At 39.8% G+C, this 27,649-nt stretch overlaps 1 protein-coding gene across 5 annotated transcripts in view; it reads right to left on the bottom strand.

Annotated features, from left to right (window-relative positions):
- Nucleotides 1-27,649, bottom strand: part of TDRD7 (tudor domain containing 7) — a 76,395-nt gene that overhangs the window by 8,836 nt on the left and 39,910 nt on the right. For 4 of the 5 annotated variants that reach the window (XM_043567135.1, XM_043567134.1, XM_043567138.1 and 1 more), the window contains 8 exons: nt 21,245-21,831; nt 17,584-17,770; nt 13,159-13,270; nt 11,294-11,496; nt 9,327-9,461; nt 7,478-7,564; nt 1,671-1,805; nt 1,048-1,158 (listed from right to left, as the gene is read on the bottom strand). In XM_043567135.1, coding sequence (XP_043423070.1) covers nt 1,048-1,158; nt 1,671-1,805; nt 7,478-7,564; nt 9,327-9,461; nt 11,294-11,496; nt 13,159-13,270; nt 17,584-17,770; nt 21,245-21,831 — 1,557 coding nt within the window. The remainder of the gene's footprint in view (nt 1-1,047; nt 1,159-1,670; nt 1,806-7,477; nt 7,565-9,326; nt 9,462-11,293; nt 11,497-13,158; nt 13,271-17,583; nt 17,771-21,244; nt 21,832-27,649) is intronic. The other variant, XM_043567136.1, reaches the window with a different exon arrangement.

Below are 27,649 nucleotides of genomic sequence, written 5' to 3'. Positions count from 1 at the left end.
AGCTCCTCCGGTTTACCCTGGGAAGGACAAAAATGAGACACTTCCAGTCACACTGATCTCTTATCAAAAAGGGCCGCAAAAGAAAGGCAGGAACAGAGGTCTCAGACAGGGAGACAAGGCAATCCATCTACAGTAATTTGCTTAAAAATATTTTTCCTAGCAAGATGGATCTATTTAAATTAATCAACATTTCAAAGTGCTAATGAATGAATGACTGCTAATTTATTTTGCTGTTTATGATACAGAAGTACCATTTCAAAGATCAACCATTAAAAAATATTTTTATTGAGTACCCAATACTCTGGCTTTAAGAGCTTAAAACATAGTTGATAAAACAATATTCATTTATCATATGGCAATTGAAGAATATAAAATGGTAATTAAGTGTGTAATTGTATAAACGTAGGAAAATCCCTGTGAACCAGAATAATGTGGAGATTTTCATGAAGATATTTCTCAAGGACATTTCACTGTTTAATGCTTATAGAAAATAGCATTGTTCATTAGTTAAAACAAAAATATCTTATGTTTTTATACTTGGAAACAAAAATAATGTTTTTGATACAAAGATGCAAAAGTACAAAAAAATAGGAGCTAGTGAAATAAAACAGTTTAAACTTTTAACAGGAAGAAAACAAGATTATGATCAAATTATTTGCTTGTAATCTATTATACTTTTGAAAAAAAAAAGAATGACCTTATTTGAATGACCTTTACAAACGTTTATCAAGAGATATATGGTCCCTCTGTTGGGAATTTAATTCCTTATCATGGAGCAAAATAGGAGCAGAGAACTATCTCTGCTACCTTATTAATACTGGAAAAATTATATAAAGGGCTTAAAAATAATACTGGAGATACAGGATAAATTCTTAAATAAAAATCAAACCATGAAATATCTTATCATACATGTAACCAACCTCTTAACTACCAAAATGTGTCACATATGAAAGCATCAATTTATGGTAAGACAAAATTATTTCACAAAAAAACAAATGAGCCCTTCTGGCTGACAGCTCCCTTTCCAAATGCATCAAGATAACTAACCTTAATGCTACAGTCCGAGCAATTCAAAACAGAATCTCTTAACCAAAGCACAGCATCTGGTGTCCACATGCCAATAGACTGTGGAAGATCTGCTAAGCAGCACTTTATAGCCTGGAAAGAAAACATGATGGAAAAGCAAACACACCATCTTAAAATAGGTACTTATAAGTAATGTCAATGTTATTTTCCTGTAAGTCGGACACGTTGCCAAGATAGAAAGCAAGCAACAGCAATAGCTAACAATGACAATCGGAGCTCTGGAGCTGGAGCGTGCACTATGTTGCTGGCTCTATTTATATCGTCTCTATTGTCTTTACTCCTATTTGAGCAGGGCTTATACCAGGCAGTTCACATACTTATCCTACGATACCTCTGCAAGATGGGCCAGTGTTGTGACCTCATTGTACACACAGTGAAATGGAATCAGAGAGACTTATGTGCATCAAGTCACAAAGTTGTGAAAAACAGTGAACAACTACATTCGGACCATTTCCAATTTTGTCACAAACTTGGACTTCTTTTGCTCATTATCAGGATCAAAACTGAGAGGGCATCTCACAACATGATTACAAATACATCCAAATCTCTTCCATAAAATCTCTCAGGCTTGTAACATATAGTACCTGAGGTGGTATCACAATTATTTCTTGTAGAAACCGAGGGGGAATTTCCCTGAGTTCGGACACTTTTACGGATGTCACGGTACCAGAATCCAGGAATTGAACATCAAGAGCTCGACTGCTATGAACGTTTGTGATCTGCAATGAGACAAGTGTTGGCTAATTTATTAGCACATTCAAAAGGCCAAAACACTTCTGTGCGATTATATTTTGTATAACTCTAAAATGCATATGAAAATCAACAAAGACTATCAGTGTTAATGAAGTTTTCTTATTTTAAAAATATACCTATTTACAATAGGTATTCTTTTAGAGCAGAACTGATGTCAACATCTAGTTGTTAAATCATTTAATCAATAGTAATCACCAAACTAATAATAATCAATAAAATCAAATAGGTAATGTTTACTATGCTTTCAACTCTAGGACACTACTGATTTATAAAACAATTTGAAACATCATTATATACTGTTGATAAAAGATGCCGTCTGTTCTCCAAAATATTAAAATGTGAGGGAAAAAACCCATTGTGTCTCAGCAATGAAGAAATAAAGAATACAAAGAATTCAGACACAGAAAATTTCTTGTAGTAGGTAAATACTATGTCTTTTTAAATCATAACCTATTGTGGCATTTTATAGCTTTGTCAGAAAGCCCAATGATAATTTTTATCATTTGTCCTAACTAAAACATTGAAACTCAAAAAGTCAGAAAGGTAAAATAAGCCAAATTAATAATTCAAAAATGGGAAAATTACATACAGGGTCAAAGTAATAATTACCTGTGATCAAATGGCAACATCACGATATTAAGATTCTCGGTGCACCTTTAAATGCCGTAAGTTCCCTTAATAAGCCATTGTGATATCTGCCGTCACTGAATATAGTTAACCTTAGCCAAAGATAGCCCCGTCACGATGGTTATCTGGGCAGGGACTTCGTGTCTACAACTGCTCTCACTGCCACCTGGTGAAGGGCGGTGCTTTCAGTATGGTGACTGTTAAGAACTGGACTTCTCTTGGCATGGAAGTCAGATATACCAAAAGTAAAGCCTTTTTCTGTGGCTCCAGTAAATGCTTTATTAATATAACAGCATAATTCTTTAATCTCTTAAGATTATGATAGACACAAACAGTATTACAACAATATCCTAAAATGTCTTTTATTCAAAATATGTTGGCATGGTTGGTATATACTGAATGCTTATTAAGGCAAGGCATAACTGGGTAGAGACATATACTCCCCCATCTCAAAGAGCTCCCAGTCTCACAAGAGATGATGACACAAATAAATAATTAGGATATAAGGTAGTAGGGCAATAATAGAGTTATGCATGAGGTACTGTGAGAACATAGAGAATGGGTACCTGACCCAGCCAGGAAGCAGATGTTAGGGCAAGCTTTCAGGAGGAGGGAATACCTCAAATTGATACTTTCCTTTAAAATGTACTTTTTTCTCCTTATGCTAGTAAAATGCCTTTATCATAGAAAATTTAGATACTTCAAAGAATGATATAAAAAATCATTTATGATCTATAATCGATTGTAATTATCCTTGTAGTCTTTAATCCGTACATTTATAAAGAATTAGATTTACAAAAACTAGAACATTATTTGTATATACTATTTCCTAATTGGCTACTTTTCACTAAGTGTCTCAAAAATATTTCATGTCATTAGTCTTCTATAACATTTTAATATTACATAATTGTATCAAGCAGATAGGTTATGACTTATCTAATAACCCCTTTGGCTTTACAATTTAAATTGTATAAATTTTTGCTCTTTTAAAAATAATCATACTTACTGGGCATTTGTATTTCCTTTTTCATAAATTAAAATTTCACAAATGTCACAATTTCAACTGGGCCTTACATGATGAATGGGAATAAACCAGGTTGGTAGGAGTCTAGTTAGGGGCTAATCCAAACATTTCAAACAGAGGGGGAAAAGGATGGGCAAGACATTTATATTTCTTATGTGTGGAAGCTACAAGCATTTTGGTTATGCTGGGATGTAAAGAGAGAGGCAGGGCAAGGCAGGAGATGACGCTGAGAGAAAGGTAAAGGCAAGGTAAGGTCTTGGAGAGCCAGACATTATGTCTTAAAGAACCAGATTTACCCTGCAGATGAGAAGAAGCCAATGCCAAGTCTTGAGGAGAAGAATGAGATGGTTGACTTTGTAAGAGGCCATGTATTTTTGGTGGTAAGACTGGGTGAGGGCTTTGAAATCAGACAGATTTGGTTTTAATCTCACCTCTCACTTTCTAGCTGAATGACTTTCCTCACCAGTAAGAATGGGATCATAGGGTTTTGTGAAGATTAAGTCAGATCAGTCACATTTATAAAAAAAAAAACACACACACACACAACATTTTAGGACGCCTGGGTGGCTCAGTTGGTTAAACGTCTGACTCTTGATTTTGGCTCGGGTCATGTTCTCACCATTCAAGGCATCAAGCCCCACGTCACATTGGGGTCTGTGCTGACAGCACACAAAGCCTGCCTAGAACTCTCTCTCTCTTCTCTTTCTCTGCCCCTCCCCATGCTCATGCGTGTGCTCTCCCTCTCTCTCCCTCTCTCTCTCTCTCAAAATAAATAAACTTTAAAAAATTAAAAAAAAACCATTTCATGTCTGGGAAATAGTAAGCCTCATTAAACATTGGAAGTATTATTGCTTGCTATTATTTACGTTTTGGGTCACTCACTCTAGTGGCATGGAGCTTGACTGGAGGAAGACCAGAGCAAAGACAGAGGAACCATAGTATTGCAGTGATCTAGGCAAGAAATGACAAAGATGCAAAATGTCACCGGGGCTGAGGAAGATTCGGGAATCCAAGATAACTCTTAAGAAGCAGCCTCAGTGGCTGCATGAAGAGAGATACCACCAAAATACAGATATAGGAGGAAGATAAGGATGGGAAAAGATAATTTTGGTTTCAGACATGCAAAGCTTGAGGACTATGCGAGATGGACAATTAGGCTGACTTTTGCATAAATCTGAAGCTCATTGAGGGCTGGAAAACAAACTGGGGAGTCATGAGGACAGAGATGGTAACTGAATTGATGAGATGGCATTGCCCAGAAGGATGCAGAGGCCTAGAAGAACAGTGAGCTGGGACAGGACTTGGGGGGCACTGACAGTGACACTGTGGAGTGTGGTGGGTGGGGGGAGGTTGGGGTAAAAAACAGGAGAAGCAGTCATTAGAACATCATGAGGAAAATTAGGAGGATTTGATACCATGGCAGCCTCTCTACAGTGAGAGGGGTATTTCAGGTTTCGACACTGTTAGATGCAGCCAAGAGGCCTGGTAACATAAGACCTGGAAGACTCTAGTTGGATTGTGCAGCTGAGGTCCTGGTGCTCTGTTGGAGTACAGGCAGCAAACAGCCGTGGCTGAGAACTGGCTGGAAGGTGCCATAGAAAGTGAAGGCAGACCACTTGGGATGTGTTTGAAGGAAACAGGAAGAGTGATGACCACTGAGTGGAGTTGGCTGGATGTATGGAGTAAGTTCAGAAGGTATAGGCACTAAATTAAGCTTAGATGAGTTACAATGTCAGGAACAAACACATCATTTAAACACAGGATCTGCTTCTCATTAATCATTCTTTCTTCCTTAACTTTCTATGTATCACTAAGAGAAGGAATACTTTTGCTACCTCCAAGGCAGACAACTCACAGTTTGATAGTAAAACAAAAATAATACTAGACATTTATCTCAAGTATTTGAGCATATGATGAAAAGGTATTTTGCCAAAAACGCATAACCTGATTCTACACATGAAGAAACTCAAGCAGTGACATAGTCTGCAAAATGCTGCTACTATTCAAAAGGTGAATAACAAAGAAAGCCAGAGCAATTGCCAGATTGGAGGAAACTAAGTTAAAGGCATGACAATTAACTACAACTTGGGATCCTGGACCAGAAAGAAGATATTTGCAGGACAATCTGGGATGTCAACAGAGTCTGCAGATTAGTTAATAATATTGTATGAGTGTTGATTTGCTGGTTCTGATAATGGCTATGCCAAGACGTTAACAACTGGAGACAGTGGGTAAAAGGCATATGGGAACTCTTGGGACTATTTTTACAACTTTCTAAAAGTCTGAAATTATTTCAAATATGTGTGCATTTATACGTAATACACTAAACAGCACAGAACTTTAAAATGTTTAATTTTTTAAAAAATTTATTTATTTTTGAGAGAGAGAGACAGCATGTGAGCAGGGGAGGAGCAGAGAGAGAGGGAGACACAGAATCCGAAGCAGGCGCCAGGCTCTGAGCTGTCAGCACAGAGCCCGATGTGGGGCTCGAGCCCACAAACTGTGAGATCATGACCTGAGCTGAAGTCAGACACTCAACTGACTGAGCCACCCAGGTGCCCCTAAAATTTTTTTAAATGTTTATTTATATTATTTTTGAGAGAAAGATAGACAAAACGTGAGTGGGGGAGGGACAGACAGAGAGGGAGACACAGAATCTGAAGCAGGTTCCAGGCTCTGAGCTGTCAGCACAGAGCCCAATGCAGGGCTTGAACCCACAAACTGTGAGATCATGACCTAAGCTGAAGTCTGAAGCTTAAGCAACTGAGCCACTCAGGTGCCCAATAAACAGCACAGAACTTTAAAATTCAAATGCCATGTTCTTTTGAATGAGTTATGTTTTTGAAGTTTATAACTAAACATACAACTCTTAGTCACATAACCCCCGCCCCACTGCTTAAAGTAGAGGCTCTTGCATCTAGATTAAGAACCTCTGAAACGAAGACAAAAAAGGGAAAAAAAAATCAAACCCAAGTTTGACACTTTAGCAACTGGGAAAACTAGATATCAAAAATAGAAGAAAGAAAGGAAAAAGGAAAGAAACAGCAACAACGAAAATCCAAAACCCACATTTGAAAAACATATGAAAATATATGATAAAATATAACAAACCTCTTTTCAAATTTGTAACTGTGCTTGCAAGAAAATAAGATAATTATTAGAGACTGGAAATAGAGGAGCATGTAAACACTGAAGCCAAAGCCGTCCTCGGCAGGAAGGAAGATCTGAGACATCCCCCCAAACCCCTGCCAAGAAGTCAGAACTCTCAAAGGGCTACACCCTCAGCAGAATGGTGACTCTAGAGAACAATGAAGCAATATCTAGTGAAACTGAAGACAGGCATTCTCTCTACCCAGAAACTCCATTCCTTTCTATGTACCCTGGGAGATGTGCACAGGAAGGTTCATAAAAGGAGGTTCCATTTATAACAAAAAATTAGAAAAAATCTAAATACCGACGATCAGGGTGCTGGAGTGATAATGTTGGCACACTCATACACCGTTAAATCAAACAGCAGTGAAAACAAATGAACGAGAGCTGCATACATCAACATGGATGAATCTCCCACATAATGAATAAAAAAACATATTTCAGAAGCATCAATACATTTTACCATTTACATATATTTTTAAAGTATTTGTGTGTTAGATTTTATTAAGTTTTACTATAAATATTCTATGTACATTTTCATTTCTGTATTCCCACTACCTCTATATTAAAATATATAGATAGCAAAAGCTCGTACGTATAAATACAAATACAGTGAAAGTATAAAAAAGCATAGGAATTAGAAACAGTACACTCAGTGGGCAGTTCCCCTCCTCCAGAGTGAAATGGAGGCAGGCATAGAGCCTCAACCATGTTGGTCATGTTTTATTTCTCCCGTGGTAATGAATATGTGGGTACTTCTTCCATTTTTAAAAAAACTTGTTTGTATATCTGAAATATTTCACAATAAGCTTTAAAAAAGAAGTGATTGATTTTTACCTCTACTCGTAACCATTTTCCTTTGCAGTGGAAGAGGCAGACTTTCCCACAGAAGGGTAATGAAACGAAGTACTCGGAGGTCATGTGCTACAAAACAGAAATGCGTGACACGTTTATTACTCTTAGCAAGGAGCGTATTGCTACACCACCAGAAAAACATCACTGTGGCTCAGGCTCACTGGGGCACCCGCACTTCGCCAGGCTTCCCATGAGGAGTCTGCTGTGGTGCGTGTACGAGGGTGATGGGACTTCTACCTTATTTCTCAGACATTACTGATGGCATCTTCTACTCTCCCTCCTCACACATGGCCCATAAATCAGACCTGTTAAAATGTCTACAAACATAAGTGTGCAGGTCAGTATGATGCATCCAGGCACGAGTGCCATCAGTTAAACATGAAGAGGGAGGATGAATCTGCCAAAAAGGAGGAGAAGAGCCTGGACGAAAGTGAGGTTGGGCTAGCTGTCCAGAAGGCCTCTTCCTGCCAACTTTTAACATTTAGATTCAAAGACGAGATTTTTACTTCCAAAACAAATGTTATCAACACAAATATGGGTGTCAGTGCCAGTGAAATGGCAACAAATCACGACCATAGGCCTCTTCATCCTCCCCTTTGCTGTAGCTTGAAGCTGAGGACCTGTCATGGTCTCTTCCATTCAGGGTGAACGTTTGTACTCTCCCCAAAGGCAGTGTCTCCATTTGGGTTACCAGTGCACTGGGGACTATCGAGAGGACTTTTCACCACCATGAATAATAAGCACATGCATGCAAATGAGTCACTGGAGTCAGCTTCTCCAGATGTCTTAGATTTCTCCAAGATAGATTAGCAAACCAAACTTAAGCAATGACCCTGAGATACAGCTAAGACATCTGTAATACAGAAAGAGACAAAGCTACAGATCTGATGCCTCAGTTCTAGGCTGTAGTCTGAATACAAGTCTAACCCGATTCAGCACAAATATTTTAGAATACCTATTCTATGTAGGATACTTGATTAGATACTGTAGTACCTAAATGAATTAGGTCCTTACCAGTACCTGCCAAGGCTCTGTCTCTGCCCTCAAGAAGCCTACACTGTGTAAGGCAAACGAATACCCAAACAGCAAAACTACAATGTTGCAAATAAAGCCACGAGACACTTCGGTGTGCTTGGGAGGTTGGAGGGAAGGGTTCACTTCTAAGGGCAAGAGGGTCAGAACCCACACGGCATTAGGATTTAATCACTCAAAACCAAGCATATTCTGGATTACAATTGTAACACCCTAAGAGAGGTAAGAACATCACCTTAGAACTTTAAAACAAAACCTCCTCAGATCCTGGTTTAGAAAATAATACTAGAATCAAAGGGTAAGGAGCTTATTAATAAATTTAAACACAGAACCACATTTACCAAGGCAGTAGGTTCTCATGGACCATAAAGAGCTTGGGGAGTGATGCTTTAGAAGTTTTCTTCTCCTCCTAGATTCCATGGTTTTGTCTTTGCCCGAGGCAGGGGAGTCAGCTGGCTCTAGCACACAAAGTCACAGCGGCCGCACCGTAGCATCATCAACTGTGCCTTGTAAATAACAAACCTGCCAGTCGCTGGGCCCTTACTCTGTGCCAGGCGCTGTGCTAAGCAGTTTGGCTGCTACTCCTCACAACAATCCTATGGATATATACACTGTTATTATCCTCATTTTGTAATGCAGAAACCAGTAGTTTTTTGTTTTTTAAGTTCTGCAGTCCAGGACTCTTACCTACCATTCTACAGCTTCTACCTTGAATTGTTCAAAAACTACACTTATACCATTTGGTGACCATTCTTGTTTGGAACTGAGAATTTTCGAGGTGGATGTCGCTCTGCCGTACCTTACAATGGAAGTAGTCCTCTATCTTATGCAGAAGGTCGTTGAGCTTGTTCAGACCTTTACAAGGCACCTGGCAGTAGAGTGTGCCATCAGAGCAAATATTAGTCACTCTGACATTTGTGTACATAGCATCAATCTGGAACAAAGGACACACCAAGGAAGCTTGAGACTAGAGCACAGCTCTTACCTACTTTAGGGGTATCTACCTAAATAATCACATTAAAAGTCTTTGCATTTTAACATCTTTTAAGCAAGCAGGAGAATAGATAGGATGATAGAATAAAATTTGAAACTTAAATGTGAAAACCTCATTTGGAGACCTCTCTTTCCAAAAGGAATATCTGATATCATTGTTTCAGGGACAAAGTACACATTTTGCAAACATTAATTACCACATTTCATTGCCTGAAAGGCTAAGTGTCTTTCATTTTGGTTTATTTTCTACCTATTAATTTAGAAAAATAATTATTACATAAAAATACTTTTTGCAACATTAACATCAACGAAAATAAAAAACTCTCACGAAATCAGTCCCATCATCAGCCTACTTTCCTACCTATGTTTATCGGCTGCATGAGTGTTAGTAATTTTTAAAAATTATAATCATAGCAAAGGCTTAATTTTGGCCAACTTTTAGTCAAATCATAATATAAAGAGAATTCACTGTTGTTCTACTTACTAAACAAATGTTTTCCCAATGTTGCCATGGGAAACCATTTAAAATGGGTGATGGGCAGGGGTGCCTGGGTGGCTCAGTCAGTTAAGCGTTCGACTTTGGCTCAGGTCATGATCTCACAGTTCATGGGTTCAAGGCCCTCATGGGGCTCTGTGCTGACAGTTCAGAGTCTGGAGCCTGCTTTGGATTCTGTGTCTCCCTCTCTCTCTGCCCCTCCCCGACTCATGCTCTGTCTCTCGAAAATGGATAAAGTTAAATAAATAAATAAAATAAAATGGGTGATGGGCATTGAGGGGGCACTTGTTGGGATGAGCACTGGGTGTTGTATGTAAGCGATGAATCACGGAAATCTACTCCCAAAACCAAGAGCACACTGTATATATACACTGTATGTTAGCTAACATGACAATAAATTATATATACATAATATATAATATATATTATATATACATAATATATATTATATATAATATATATTATGTATATATAATATATATTTACAAATAAATATATATATTTAATAATAAATAAAAGTAAATAAAATAAAAATAAATATAATAAATATAAAAAATATACTTTTTTTTTTTAATTTTTTTTTTCAATGTTTATTTATTTTTGGGACAGAGAGAGACAGAGCATGAGCAGGGGAGGGGCAGAGAGAGAGGGAGACACAGAATCGGAAACAGGCTCCAGGCCCTGAGCCATCAGCCCAGAGCCTGACGCGGGGCTCGAACTCACGGACCGCGAGATCGTGACCTGGCTGAAGTCGGATGCTTAACCGACTGCGCCACCCAGGCGCCCCCCAAAAAATATACTTTTAAAAATAAATATATAATAAAAAAATAAAATGACCATTTTTAACATCTCATTCTTTAGAGTAGCTGTTCTAGAGTAGCTGTTCTATTTAAAGATTTCCCTCTTTGTGGAAAATTTATGTTTTTTACCTTTTAAAACTGCAAAAGCTAGCAATTTAATAAACATCTTCACTTATCTAACTTTCTGTTCTTTTGTATTATCCGCTCCTATTATCTTTGCAAAATAATTTCTTATAAAATACAATTTTACTCTAGAAACTGGGAAATAAAACAAAAACCCAATTCCTAATAATTCCTATCTATGTTTTGGCCTTCTTTTCCCCTCTTCCAGTGAACCCCCCCCACCCTCCTTTTCTCCCTTGACACACAGGCAACCTGTCCCTATCAATTGTTAGCCTAAAATTTATACCATTCTTTTCCGCTACCTTTCTTCGCTACAGTGTGTGTGACAGACAACTAGAGTGGTCACAGTGCTACCTGAAGGTGAACCTCTAGAGACTTGTCGCAGATGGCCTTTAAGCAGGTGGCATTAATATTGACGTCATCTTCTCCCGAGGTGTCGTACAGAACAACAAGCGGAATATCTGCTTTGTCAAGTATTTCCACGGCAAAGATCTTTCCACAAGTTAAAGATTCAACCACCTTCACTAAATCAGGATCATCACTTAAAACCTCCAACCCTGAAAAATATTGACTATTTTAATTTCTACTTAATTAGCAGAATCATTTTAAGATAAATAGACTGCATGGGACTGTTTGGGCTGCTTACTGTAACAGTGAATCTACTACCAAATCCTTATAAATTTTCTAGGGAAGCTTTGTTTTACACTCTTGTTCACGTTACCCATTCTTAGGTTTTAAAATATATATATTGCAGTGAGAATACCTTTTTGAATGATTACACAAAGGCAGGCAATCTTACAACAAAAAGAAAAGTTGATGGTCTATCAGAATTTCTACCTTAGCAGAAATGGACTTCACTTTATATACCAACACATATTTAAAACAAAAAGACTAATACACACAAGAAGCTATCAGTCATATCTGCCAGTTATGTATTTGTAATGTTTTTCCTAAAAATTTACCCTTGATCTTTAAAATTTTCTAATTAAATATGCAATTGTTTCATATAAAATGAATATGCATTTATTGGAAATTTATACAATTATTTTCTTTCTTTATTTCTTCTTAAGTACACCATGATGGTTCTGAGTATACCAAAGAACGTTGTGATTTATCAAAGAAAGATTAAATTGTATTTAACATAATATAGGTATTAGGTGAATTTCACTGTGGTCTACTTAACTCTTTAAATTCTTTGAAAATTGTAATTCTATGTAACATATACATGACAACTCTAAGTTATTCTTTTAAACTAATTAAAACTAGCTCATCATTTCCCCAATGGTGTCATGAGGTCCATTTCTGTATTTTTCCCTTGAAATCCATAAGCACGAGTTCAGAGTCCCTGTGAGCTACCTCTCTCTTCTTGTTCTCTCTTCCGGACACATAACGTCACAGCTTTCACCAAATCTCTCATCTCAGCATCCTGAATCTTGTCCTACGCTCCTGATACATTCTTTTCAAAACTAACTCCCACAGGCTTGTAAGAGGCTTCTAAAACAACTTGGGATTTACCTCACAGACAGAGCCATACCCAGCCCCATTGGCATAAAAACCCTTTCTGGCTGAGAAGGAGGTATTTCTCACAGGACTAATTTTCATTGAAGAAATGTGATCACTTTCTGAATTTAGCTCAGGCTCTCCTGGCATGATGCTTACACACTCCCGTGTCTTTCCTCATATTAACACGGCCACTATGTCCTCCATGCTTGTAGGTTACTCCTACAGCATCCCTCTCACACACAAGAGGAGGAAAGAAAAGAACAATGGTATGTGGACTGTGCCAGAGAAGGATGAACTTGGGCTTGGGTGCATGAAGGTGCATTAGGTGATAACAAGCAGTAGCCAGAGGCCACCTCAGTGGGGAAGAAGCGGAGAGTCACTTCCCAACAGGTCAAATAACAGGATTCAAACTGATCAAATCCCATGATACAGGCAGGGCCTCTGGCTGGCATTGCTAGGGCAGTTTGAACAACAACAACAAAACCTTTAAGATGGCCAATAGACATTCGCATAATAAAGTATAATAAAAACATTATAACCTATTGATAATGGTCACATCTTGTAAAGACATTAAACATGAATTTATTTATACCTTTCAAGAAATAACTCATTATAAGACCTTGAGATACTTAGGTCATTTTAGGATTTAACCGCCCAAAGGTACAATGGTAATAATGTATCAAAATGGAGAGAGCTTTAAAAAAAGTTCCTCTTACCTGCTAGCTTACACTTTGTAGCTTGGAATGAGAGTGAACAGAACTTTGGGTTCAATTTGTATGCTTTGCTCTTTTCAATATTTTCACTAAAACCATAGTCAACATAGCATACCTAATGATAAGAAAAACATCATTTAGGCTCAAATAAAATTCTTCATCCTCTCTTCTTAAAAAACATCCGACACATTTGATTGGCTCCATTTATTCCCTAAAAACATGTTCAGTGGCACTAGACTTCCTGGAAAATGGCAGGGGTGGTGCCCCTGACTTAGTCCAGAAAGGAAAGGCTAGGGCTGGGACCAGGGAAGCCAGGGCCCCAGACTCCAGGCCTCACTCCTCTTCGCCAACAGGAAGAACGAGGTAAGACTGAACTCAGTCAGATGCCTTGTAGCTGCCAGCTTCTCAGCAGCACAACTGTCCAGATCCACAGCCCTGACTGCCCCTGCCCCTTCCTGTCTTGATTTCCGTACTTCCACTAATGATGTGCATCCTTAGGGAGCAGGATTGGTTTCTAGAGGGGGTGTCACCTACAGAGGAGTAGGAAATCCCCAAAACAGCACTTGTGACTACTTACTCCCAGCTATGCGCTTTGAGAGATCCAGATGCTTTCTGTCGATGACAACAATGGCGTTATGGCTAGATAACAGGAAATTCTACACTGTAAAAATAGGTACTTCTCAGTGGAGCAAAGCTGGGTTAGGCCTTCGGCCAGCTCAACAAAAGGCCCCAAGTCTGCTGGACAGAGCTCTGTGTTTGCAGAAACCTGCACAACTCTTCCTCACCATTAGCACAGATCACTGAGAGCTTGGATGTTATCTCTGGAATATTAATAACATCTTCTATTGGAAAGAAATGTATTAAAAAAAGCTTTTTTTTTTTTTTTTTTTTTTTTTTTTTAGAAAAATAAAATCTAGGAGTGCCTGGGTGGCTCAGTCAGTTAAGTATCCGACTTCAGCTCAGGTCATGATCTCAGCGTTTGTGGGTTCGAGCCCCATGTCAGGCTCTGTGCTGACAGCTTGGAGCCTAGAGCCTGCTTCGGATTCTGTGTCTCCCTCTTTATCTGCCCCTTCCCAACTCATGTGAGTGCTCTTTCTCTCTCTCTCTCAAAAATAAAAGCATTTTAAAAATTTAAAACCATAAAATAAAACTAGAAATAATGAGCTGTGGTTTAGAATGATAACTATAGAACGATAACTAATAATCTGAGGGAAAGCATTAAAAACCTAGTATGCTTCTCTAATTAAAACAGATGACAGCTATTCAAACAAACAAAAGCCAGAGCAAAGGCACCACTAAGAAATACCATGTAGCAGAGAGCCAGGTGCTTTCACTTTCTGTAGAAAAATTAAGCCCAAAGGCCAGCTTCTTAGTACCTAGATTCTGGTACTAAACAGACAAAACAGAAATTCTCCCCAGCAGGGAATCAAATGAAAAAAAGAAGAGATGCAGAGACTCTAAATACCCTTCCAGACCACCTGATAAGTGGGTCTGTGGGGCCTGTATGTCATGATGGAGATAATCATCTCCCAGAGTCCCTATCTTGATTCAGGGCTCCTGTAGGCTGAGATCTGTGGCGCAGCCATTTAGGCATCCAGGCCCTTTCTTTACTCCAGTCCCAAAGCAGCACCTGTTCTTCTTTCCCATAAGCCTCAGGAGTCAGGCAACACTTGTTTCCTTTAATAGCTATCACTACCTACAACTTGGACTCTGCTCTTCCCAGACCTAGAATGCAGAGAACACGGTCTACCAATAGGACATAATATCAGTAGGACATAATCATCATTCCAGGGAAATTCAGTCTGTATTCCTAGCATCAAAAGACTAAAGAATAACTGCTCCAAAATCTTCAAAGGATTTCTGTAACATTTGGAGCTTGTTCTCTTTCCTTTCTTTCTTTCTGAGTCAAACACTGTGCATTTGTATGGCAGCTGCGGTGTACAAAACACTTGCTCATGGGTTGCGAGTTTGATTCACACCGTACTCAGCCCTGCGCTGCTGAGTGGAGTTTCTCTCCCTAATGCCTTGGGATCAGCACAAGCAGCCCAGGCCTGGAGCGGAGCCCCATTCAGTTCCTGGTTCTCTGGCACCATCAAGTGGCCGTAGACCTCACCGCGCCACCTGAGTGATAATCAGACATCCTTGGGATGCCGGTCTGGGTTGGGCCCAATCCAGCACCCACTTCAGGGCATGACTTCATACTCCTGTTTCCCACACTCACCAAAGATTGACAAGTGGAAAGCAAGGAGGGAATTGTATTCGTTGCCAGGCACAGCACAGCTCAAGAGAAACAGACTAAGTAGCGGGGGTTTCTCCAGAGAAAAGGAGAACTGCATGTCTGTCTGCTTCACAGGGTTGAGGGGAACAAGCTCAGAACAGAATTGTTCCATGGACTGCAGTCTAAGAGCTTATGAGACCGTATAACATACTGAGATGCCCCCTTCACCCCCAACACCAGCCACGGCTCTTAGCAATCCGATGCCACAGCTGGTGATCTCTCCCCGATGGGATACTTTCTTCTTCTGGCTTTCATGACACTGCCCTTTTGGTTTTTACTACTTTAGCCAATCTTAAGATTGTGTGAAAGGTTTTCTTTCCCAGAGGAGGTTCCAGTTGAAGACAACGTCCCAAGATCAGAGTGTTTTCATGCAGGGAAGGGCATCTGAGATACAGATAAGGGGATGGAGGGACTTGACCAGGGGCACATGACTATTCCCAGGCAGAGGCAGGACTAAGGCCCAAGCCGCTAATCACACTGTGCTTCCCACGGGCCCAGTTCTCTGCTTGGTCCTTAACGTGTTCCAGATTTTTTTCCCCCAAACTATATCCACATATAATTTACACTGAATGAAAAATGCCCATTTAAAGTATACAGTTTGATGAGCTGTGATAAATGTATATATCCATACAATGACCATGATAATCAAGATACAGACCACATCCACCACTTCAAAAATTCCCCCTTACCCCCTTCCAATTAAGCCCCCTCCACCTCCTGTCACAGGCAACCATTGATCTGATTTCTATCACTATAGATGAATTTTTAGCTGTTCTTAGCCATCACTTATCTGGAATCAGACAGGATAGCTCTTTTGTATCTGACTGCTCTCACTTACAGTTCATGAGTTTTAACCATGTGACTGTTTTCAGTAGTTCATGCCTTTTTTTTTTGTTGACTAGTATTCCATTCTATGAATATACTACAATTTGCTTTTACATTCACCTATTGGTAAGCATTTGGGTTGTTTCCCATTTGGGACTAGTAATAATAAAGCTGCTCCAAACTTGTGTCCAAGCCTTTTGGTGGACCTATATTTTCACTTCTCTTGTGTAAAGACTTAGGGGTCAGATGGTAAGTGTAATAACTTTCTAAGAAACTGCCAAACCATTCCAATTTTCAGATTTTTATAGTCAGGCCAAATTGCTTAAAAACTGTATCTTTGTAGATTTAGTTAAAGAATTTCCTAAACTTCTCTGTGAGTGGCTAAGGGTGGCTCGGTGGTTAAGGTGAGCTTGCTTCCATAGAGGGCCAGGGCCTCTTGTATTGAACCATCTGGGTAAGAAGCAGCAAGTATCCTTTCTGACCCTCCTGACCCTGTGCTTGGGGCCAGGGGTTTCAGGGCAGAGTATCTGATGGACCTAAGCCCAGGTTCAGTGAGCAGTATCTGCACTCAGTGACACACAAAGGTTATTTGCCAGGGACTGACAACACCATAATTAAATAGGTTTCAAATTATGGAACAGAGGCTGCAGAAATAGAAGTATATTTCCCTGCTTGTAAAACCCAGACAAAACCGTGCCTTGAGAGTAAGAGAGTTCTCATTCTTCATCTCTGCACTGAAGGAAAGAAGAGGCCATGGGGCAGAGGTTGACAGCCAAGAACATGGCCAAGTCTGGAAGTCTTGGAGCCTGCTGACGCAAGAGACAGGCCAAAGAGTCCTCTGACTTCTCCAAGAGGACGGAGAGCGCAACACTCAGACAGCTCTCGGGGCACAACCTGAGTCCTGTTTGGGGTCCTTGGCTGGCTGCATAAGAGGGGAGAGGGGGGATGTCACGTCCTCTGGTCTGTATTGCTTCCCTTACTCCAAAGTGCTGATCTTGATAGGAATCCCACAGAGCTTTGATCGGTAATGATTATGTCTCTCCTGAGAATAGAAATAAAGACCCTTTCCTGATTATATCATGGGTTATGAATACTGCCATGGAGAAGACTTTTTTTTTTTCTTTTTTTTAAACTCAAACTCTTGAGATCATATGACTACCACGGACTTAAAAGCTGATAGCGATAATCTTTTACAGATATTATCTTGTCAACTTCTGGAAAAAACTAAATGGAGTTAGGAAGGACACAATATTAGAAGCAACACCTACGTTTGAAAAATAATGTGTGCCTCTTCATAATGCTATGACAAAGTAAACAGTGCTTGCCTTTATTTTGTTTTCATCCATCGAGATGATCTGTGCCCGTAACCAAGCATCCTCCTCAGCATTTACAGCCAGTAACTGCCCAACATGCACAGTCTGGACTGGTGTGATCTTGGGGTTCTTACTGTAATACTCCTTCATCTCATCTTCCATTAATTCCTGAGCAGCAGAATAGTCTTTGCCCACATACCTGAATTAGTTAAAGGAAGAGACCACAAATGAAGCAACCCAGAAGGAGGAAAATGACAGGAATTCACCAGGAATTCACTAATGACACTCTCATTTCTTTTCTACTGCCATCTTTCCAGTCTCAGACATGGATTATGTCAATGGGTAGGAGAACACGTATTTAGCAAACATTTCTGTCTTGATAAAGGAAAGTATAATATTATGGGGCTCATGTAAAACAGCACCAGGGCCGAACACACCAGATCAAATGCTTGACAACAATCCAGACAGCTGGAGGATGTAACAGTAAGCAGTCAGGGAAACTTCGGCGAGGGTGAGGCTGAGAAAAGATTCAAGGGAAGGGAAGAGAGGAAAATATGGTGGAAAATGGAGACATGAGTGCAGGACGGATTAGCAAGAGTCTGCTTAAGATTTTTTTCCTAAGGCTGCTGGAAATCTTTGTGGATTACTGAGAAGAGAATCCAGTTGGTGGTTTTGCCTTAAGGCTGGGTTTGAGCAAGACTCAAGCCCTGAAAACCAATGAAATTTTAAGAGAAAAACAAAGCCTGAAATGCACTAAACACAACCATGTGACAACCCACCTCCCCAGCTTACTGGACAAGTTTAAACAAATTACAACAAAACATTGAGCTCTGATACCCTTAAAGAGATGATATCTTCTAGCTAAATCTCTCTTAAATTGTATGCTTTCTGAGAAGGCTTTTTCAGGATATGGCCTATCTCCTTCTACAATTTTCTGCTGTTAAAACTGCAGTCACCTCATCCCAGTTGATTATTAAAACACACTATTTCCCTTTGTGCCACAAATAGACTCTTGTGTTCTTGCCTTTTAGTACTTAGGGACAATTCCATCAAAGGCCTCTTTCTAGGACGTGAAACCCAGCAAATCAAGTTCAGCTCCTATAACGGGAGCTGTCTCAACCACAGGATGAAGCCTTTTTAGCTGGAAGCTATGCCGTAACAGCACCAGAATCACTGACTAGGGAGATGGGGGGTATGCCAACAAGCACATTGCCCTTTGCACTGTTCCGCTTTTACCCAGGGCCCAAGTGCTCCTATACAGCTTTAAGAGACTACTCCTCTGAAAATGTTTTCATGCATTCTTGGTAACTATCGGCAGGACAGAAGACACCCTATTCAATCTATTTGTTACTAGAGTTAAAAAAGTTTTAAAAGGTCCTACACAAAATGAAAAGAATGCCTCTTTTGAGCAATGGCTATTTTAAAACCAAATATTGCATGCATCTTATTTACTCCAGAAACAGCTAAAGAAGCTTTGTCACACTCTGCTGGTTAAGTTTACTGAGCTTTAACAAATGGTAAGGTGCTGCCTGGGGTGCAGCTGCCTCTCAGCTCTGACGTCCCCCAGGAGGTCTGTAGCTCTGCCGAGTGCCCATTTCCCAGACCTGGAGTCTCACAGGTCCTCCTTTTAGTGCTGCCACGGCCCTGGGAGCCTAACCGGCCCGGAGGCTTGGGCAGCAGCCTGTGACTTGGTTGTGTGTTCAGCACAGGCACCCGCTAGGGAGGAGGAAGGTGGAGAGAAGCAGCATGAAATCCGCTCTCAATGACAACTGGCAGAGAAGAATGGCTACTTGGCTTGGGTGGAGGTGATATTATGGTTGGTGTGATGGTGGGTAGTGGGAAGAATGAAGTCCTGCACTCTCTCCCAATTACCTGAACAAGTGGGCAAAGAATGATATGTAGGCTAATTCAGGTATTCCGTAAGTACAGTTTCACAAAGTTAATTTTTGACACTGAAGACAAGGGATTCCCACACTTGATATGAGGTCTGTGCCACAACCCCTCCTCAGACCCTTCATGAGTCACAGGCCTAGTTTCCAGAGCTTACTGTCTACCTGGGTGAAGACATGAATATAGAATAGGGCTCAGCCTGGTTGGAATCTACTGAGTCTCTGGGTTGGTGGGTGGGGGATGCCAATGACCTTGGGTCGATCTAACAGCACACATTACCCATCATGCTTGCTGGCTGCCAGCAACTGTGCTGAACAGGTAGAATGCTAACTCCAGGATTCAAATTTATATTGGAAAAGGGGATCTAAACAATCTGAAGACCTGGACCTAATCATCCTGACATAGATTAGAACCCTTCTACTGAAGTCCCGGACCTGATCCAGATTCCTGCCAACCCTTGGTTAGAACATCAGAAATCATATGATCTGTCGATGTCGAGCCCAGTGCTGGGTGCTTGGTCTCTGACAACAGATCCGACAGCTAATAGTAACAGACACCAAAGGATCCTGCCAGGAAGGCAGACTTAGATTTCTTCGAAACGGTAGGAGTTAGCAATGTGCTCCTCAACATCCTTCCTTTACTTCAATTTATTAGTGAACCACAGTGGAATCCCCAACCCTCAACAATCCATTTACATCTTCAGGCAATACAGCATCTTAGAATAAAAGCTTTATTCATTTACTACCTCTGTACAGAATAAGACCTCTCTAAAGGTTCTGTACAATCTAGTTTGAGCATACCAAGACACTTGATTCCACTTCATTATCCACTCAGACTCTTACCTATGATTCTCTGGAGAAGTAACAGCCCAAATTTCAACATTTTGGTTGAAGAAGCCTGGACACTGCTCTGATTCAGCCTTTTCCTTTTCTGTCCACAGCCATACTTTAGGCTGGTGCCTCCAGAGATCCAGCTACACTGGTTCCATTCTTTATCCCAAGTTAGAAACTACAAATTATAGTCTTTTAATATCTTCTATGTATTCTATATTTTCTCCAAAAGTCCATGTCAGGTGCCTGGGGCTGAACCATCTTTTGTAATTCCAGCTATCATCAGCCACTTTGGCAATGGTTCTTCCGCCCAGGCAACGATGATATCAAAAGGACCAAGTAACCAGAGAGTACCTTTGGCTCCAAGGGCTAATCTTATGTATTGTACTAGGTAGGCAGTGCTTGGCTATTTTGACTTCTGTAAAATGCTACACAGTCCCAGATTAAATAGTATTACCTACCTAGTGGGTGACTTACTTATTCTATGGATTAGACATTCATTGCTTTTGATATACACAGTTATCATTATGCTTTTGACATAGATTCTTCTTGCATTCAGACCATATTATCATTCCAATTTTAATACTGTTATCTTTTCTCATGAGAACAGTTGCATATTTAACAAATCTACCAAATATTCAGAATATATGCAGAGATTAATTTTTTAAAGTGCTTTGATTTCAAGATGCTCACTGTCTACTGGGAGAGACAAATGTACATATATAACCATTAATGTAGAAGAAATAAGAATTAATCTCCTAAAAGATACAAACACAGTTCTGGCAGTTGAGAGAAATGTACAAGATGTAAAACCAAGAATTACGGTTATACTTCATTATAACTCTACAGAACTAAAAATATACTATTCTTCCTCAACTTCCAGCATCCACGGGAAGAATAGCCAAGTGACAACAGTACAGCAGTATCCTAAAGAATTAGAAAATAAAACTCGCCTGATAACCACTTCATTTGTGTTGCTCAGTTCAACCACCAATACAGATGGGGATGCCTCAGTCGGAATGATTAACGGAGGAACTGTTGTATTCTCCACAAAGGTATCAGCACTTTTGGCAATGTTTTCTTCTATCTGCAAATATTCTTGTTCGACCATAGACTTGATATCATAATCGCCATGTGATTGCCCTGCATCCTTTGGGATTTTGTCAGTGGGCAACGGAAGTTTAGCATAGAGAATGGCCTTCTGGGGATTTCCAGAAATGTAGTCTATGGTGCATACATCAGAAAGCGAGGCAAGATTTTTTAAGGCATCCTCAGGGAATTTCATTTTGTACATGTCCTCAAATGCTTTGGGGAGTGCGCTGGCCCAAAGACCACTTGAATATTTCGCCAGAAGCTCTGCAACTTTCTCTTTAAAGTCTCCCGGCATAACTGCTGGACACCCTTTTAATGGTGGTATTTGTTTTGGAGCAGGTAGTGGGGATGGAGGCACTTTTTCACCATCCAGTTCACTTCTCAAAAGCTGCTTTCTCTTAGCTGGATAAAGAAGTAAATCTTGACCACCACTGCAAGGTTTTTCCACCTGAAATTTTTAAATAAAGCAAATGACAGATATTTCAATGGCTGCAAACAACCTGAAAACACATCAATGCATTTTAAATGAGAATGACACTGTTTTCAAGTCAATCGAGAGAAACAAAAGTGTACATTTTATTCTTCTCAACCACTAAGACTTAATCCCTTGCCTTCATCCACAAATGACATCATGAGCCACGTTTTAGAAATAAACAGGGAAGTAAAATAGCATGAATTTCCCTTATGAGGCATCTGGCCTCCAACAACCCTATGAAATCATGAGAGTTTCTGCCCCATAAGCCAGGTATCTCATTTAGTTCTGTCAAATCCAAAGCAACAGCTTACAAACTGACTAAATACAAGGTGGGATGAAGCCGTGAAAAGGTATCAGAACTGTCAGGAATAAGCCACTGGGAAGAAAGTTAGGACATCTTTAGACAAACCTAAAGAGCTAGCTTTTTTCTTCTTCTTGTAGTCTCCTGAGAAAACCCTTAGCTTTACGTTATTTAGAAAAAGACTCTCCAGAGACAAGGTATGGTTTTTACAACCACTAAAGTAGAAAGTTAGCTAAAAGTTGCCCCTCCAAAGAACAAGAGATAAAAATGCCTGGCACTTGTACATCATCCAATCTCTAATTTTATCTGTGTAACATTTCTGAGAGTTATGGCTCGATGGCATCTCTTTGTATAAGAGAAGAAAGAGAAGAGAAACTGATGCATGGTGCCACTTTTTCCAAGTTGTAAGCCTTTCTATTACTGGACCAGGGTACAAGCTGATCTTACCACCTGTTTTTTGCCTTGCCTATGAGCTAATATGATTTGTGTATTTTTAAATGGTTGAAGAAAATCAAAAGAATTATTTTGTGATGTGAAAATTAGATGAAATTCAGTGTACATAAGGCTTTATTGGAACACAGCCATGCCCATTTGCTTATGCATCGTGGAGGCCTGCTTCTGCAGTTCAGTAGCAGAGTTGAGTGGTTGTGCCAGACTATGGGTAACAATGACACAGCTGTTGGCCCACAAAACCTAAAATATTTACTACCTCGCCCTTTATAAAAAAAGGTTTCTCAACCTTTGATTAGACTGAAGTTAGCATTGACAGCCCTCTAAGATGTTCCTATTTTGTCAGATCCTATTCAGTTATTCCTTAGCTGCAATTTGAGTCCTTGGAAAAACATTCCAGACCACTAAGGTAATAATACAAGTTTATAAGAAGTCCTCCCTCTCCCAAGAAGAATAGAATATTAAAGTACACTGAGTAGCTTGTTAGTAAAGAACATTGACCTCTCTAACTCATTTTCTACATAATGCTTAGGAAGAACATAAATATGTACCCACAAAGAAGGTATTGTCTTGTTACCCAAGAAGAGCATTAAAAAGTTGAGAGGTGTAGTCAATTGAACATTAAGATAGATACCTTTTAGTCTTGACTATATATTCTAGGTGATACATGAGAAGGATGAATATTAACACAAGTATAAAACATTAGGTTTTCCTCCTCACATTCTTCTGCCAATGTGTGTTGAAGTTTTGAGGACTGGGGGGAAAGTCCATGCCCAAAACCCCAAGCATCAATAAAAGCAGAGGCAACTTAGTCTGCATTTAGCACCTGCTGGCATTCCCTATCATCGTTGGTGGACTCCTGCTGCTGACACCTTTTGACACTCTGGTTGGTGCATTATAGGACAGTTACAATTTATGTCCCTAATTTTAAGACTTAGGGATATAAATATTTGGACCATTTCTCATTTTGCTCTCAATGGTCTTGAGATTCATGTTTTAATTTTTTTAATTTAGTTAAAAAATTTTTTTGGTAACGTTTATTTATTTTTGAGAGACAGAGAGAAACAGCATGAGTGGGGGAGGGTCAGAGAGAGAAGGAGACACAGAATCCAAACAGGCTCCAGACTCTGAGTTGTCAGCACAGAGCCCAATGTGGGGCTCGAACCCATGAACCGTGAGATCATGACCTGAGCTAAAGTCAGCACTCAACGGGGTGCCTGGGTAGCTCGGTCAGCTAAGCGTCTGACTTCAGCTCAGGTCATGATCTCACGGTCCGTGAGTTCGAGCCCTGCGTCGGGCTCTGTGCTGACCGCTCAGAGCCTGGAGTCTCTTTCGGATTCTGTGTCTCCTTCTCTCTCTGACCCTCCCCTGCTCATGCTCTGTCTCTCTCTGTCTCAAAAATAAATAAATGTTAAAAAACAAAAAAATTAAAGTCAGAACTCAACCAACTGAGCCACCCAGGTGGCCTGAGATTCATGTTTGTAAATCTGGAATCTTAAAATGGCAATCCTCACCGTGCTTTAAGACACTTAATAAGATACAAGAATACAGTATCCAGAGAAGGGTTTGAGAAACATACTTTTGGAGCAAATGGAGATATAAAATAGAGTTCTATGTGAATTATCCACTTGTCATATAGAATCCCAATTAATGTAATCTTAGATTTAGACATGACAGTCCTCCATATTGAAAGCCAGCTGAGGCTTCAGGGCCCATCTTTGTTCTTTGCCTACAGACCTGTTTTCAACTTTTTGCAATACCTTCTCCAAGGTGGATGGTAGAAACTAATTTCAGTGGAATATCTTATTTATCTATAATAACTCTCACAAGCCCCATGCCCCAACTGTCCACATGGCTTCTTCTAACTCAAGAGAGGATAGGAAGGGTTCTTCAGCTTTATGACCCTTTTCTTTCCAGTGAGTGAACTGGAACATGAGATACTTCAATGTTTGTTCAACAGTCCCCTAGGGGTGTCAGGGTGGCTCAGTTGGTTGAGCATCCGATTTTGACTCAGGTCATGATCTCATGGTTCCTGAGCTCGAATCCATAATCAGCCTCCATGCTGACAGTGCAGAGCCTGCTTGGGATTCTCTCTCTCTCCCCCTCTCTTTCTGCCCCTCTCCCTCTGTCTCTCAAAATAAATAAATAAACCTTAAACAAAACAAAACAAAACAGCCTCCTCCACTTCCAGTCCCGAAGCTTCCATTCCCACCTGTGCTTTAGATGTGATCAGGACCAATTACCTAACAATGCCCTTTATCAAATCTCTAGACATGATCTCTGAACATGGCCAGCACACTGAGTTCTTCTCACCAGGAATTACTACCTTAACAGAAGTTTATGAACATTGCAGCCACTTAAGGGGCACAAAATTCCCTTTCTTTTCTGACCTTTGTATCATAATAATGCTAAAAGATCATCTGGAATTAGTAAGCTTCCAGGGCTCTGTCTACAACATTTAAGTCAAGCGTCTCCAGTCAGCCTATAAAGTAGATGTTTAACCAACAAGCCTAAGTTTATCCGAATTTCTAACAACAGCCAAATAACCACCTGAACTAGAAGACAGATTTCTTTCCTAAGCAGTTTCATCTTACTGTTATTGTTTAAAGTAGATAACCACCCCCTATCTCCAAATGACTAGTTCCTTGAATTGTAGGCATTTTCCAATGTGCTTCTTCCTCAGTCTCAAGAAGATTGGTTATGAGCCTAAACTCTACTTTGTTCTCCAGTAATTTGGCCTCTTTAAATTCAATTCAGCCTTTACTAAGATTAAACATAGGCCTGATTTCCAGAACTGAACCTGACACTAACCAAGGCTGAATGAGATGTCCTTCAATACATTAGACAAATATTCATGGATAAGCTTGGTGATATGGATAATATGTCTGGTCCACATGCTTTCCAAGCAATCTTTGGAGACTGGCTGAAGGGTTACTGAATTCAAAGGGAAAAATCATGAAATTCATGTCATTTCAAGTTAAAAAACCTAACTCTCACAGATGTAATTTTTGAACTTATATGTAATTTTTTTCAACTTCAACTTTGTTTTAAAATTTTCATATGAATGAAAATTTGCTTTTCCCAGGCATTCTACAGTGATTGCTACCTATCCTCCACAAAATGTGTCTTTGTTTTTTTTTTTTTTTAATTTTCTGGTAACTAGGCTTAGGAAAGATACCTACTACTGTATCCCAAACTTATGGCAATCTCCCCAAAGACAAGGAATTGCTATAACGTGGGTTACAGTGTGGTGTCCATTATTCACTGTGCTCTGGTGCATCTGACCAGACTGACATGTGATCTCCTGTCACAGCCCCCAAGTAGAAAGCTTTCTTTAGCCTTCACAAATGACCAAGGTAAGTCAACAGCTACTTGAAATATGGCTATTATTATATTCTTAGTTTGATATATCAGCAGCTCATCATTTCAGTTATCTCTTACAAGGGTGCTCTACACCTTTAGTTTACCTGATCCAGATACGTATCTGAGGAGGGAGTCATAAATCTTCTGTAGAAGAAGATTCAATATCATAATCCTACTCTTTTCTTCCATGTTTTGTTTTGTGGCTCTACATTTTTTGGTGGGGGAGAGGGGACTTTGGATATCCACTTAAAAAGCTACCATTTCAATGACTGGGAGGTGGCATGACCTAGAACTTCATATCTTTACTCACCCCCACTGCACCTCCAGACCCCACAGGAAAGACAGGTAGGTAACATAAAAGATTAACTCCCTACACCACAGAGTTCAAGCCATCTCCTTTGGTACTCATCAGAAGATTCTGGTACCTGATATGCCTTAGACTTTACCCCCACAAGTTCATTATATTTAGTTTGATTTCTGCCTCATTTGGAATTGCAGTGAGATACTTCTCTCACACACCTCTGGGATTTTGTAAATTGAGGATAGACATAGTAGGTTTGGTATATATAGGTAAGGCCCAAGACTTTCAAACATCAATTTCTTCAGGAGCCCCATTTGTTCACACACATAAAAGTCTTTACCCCATGAGTCTAGAAACTTGCTTCTTCTTAATTCTAAGAGGTCTTTACTTCTTCCTATCTGATTTTACCTGTGCTTTAAACTTAAATTCCTGAAGCCAAAATCCTTCGAGTCTATGGAAGTCTCATCTGCTAACTAAACAGCATAAGCTGCTGAGGTAACCTTACTGTGTTTCATAGAATTAGAATTTTCTTTATGATTCTATGAGAATTGGTATTGTCTAATTAAATAAAAATTTTCCAAAACAGTTGTATAGGCCTTATCCAGTACATTGGATAAGGCCACAGTTGTATTTCCACCAGTACAAAAAAATCATATTTACCTGGAGATCTGATTCCCAGTTCTCCAAGCATTGGCAAGGTTTTGAACTTCAAAAAGAAACCAGTTTAAAAACTCAACTTCAGCAGTGAATAAAGACCCCTGAGTACCTTGCAACAGTGAAAACATTGAAGAGTTACTGACCAAGAAGCTAGTACCCTATGAATAGCCAGTTCACAGAAGGAAAGATTGAGTGGTTAATGACCTCCTTAAGAGCTCAGTCTTTTTTTTTTGCTAAAGCTGAGAAGTACTGGAAAAGTCAGACAACGAGAAAGAGATGAGAAAATGGTCCCCAATGGCATCATTGGGCCACAATGAAGACAACCTAGGTTGGGAGGTGAAGCCTGTAAGGGCAGTGGGTGGGGCATAAATTACACACAGAGAAGTACAGAGATGAGCTAACCCCCACATCTCAAGGTTCCACACCACCTACATCTGCCACCCTCTCTGTAGTGCTTTACCAATGCTAGTGATGCCAAACCCGAGATATTCAGAAACAGTTACAAGTTTTTAGTTGCTTCTGTTCAAGAAAGTACAAGTGTTTGTAGAATATTCCATAGATATTTAATCAAAGGTAAAAGTGAAAAGTTTCTTGTAGAGGGTAACCCCTGACTGTTTACAAACCATCTGCTCAGAGAAACTAAACTCTTTCCACTACCTTGGATGAGTAGTTTTACAGACTGTATACATTTCAAGGCTCCTACTCTCTCTCACCTCTCA

Source organism: Prionailurus bengalensis, chromosome D4 (assembly GCF_016509475.1).
Source record: "Prionailurus bengalensis isolate Pbe53 chromosome D4, Fcat_Pben_1.1_paternal_pri, whole genome shotgun sequence".
Lineage (NCBI taxonomy): Eukaryota > Metazoa > Chordata > Mammalia > Carnivora > Felidae > Prionailurus > Prionailurus bengalensis.
The sequence above is the reverse complement of the archived record's forward strand: the minus strand, read 5'-3'. Positions and strand labels throughout refer to the sequence as shown.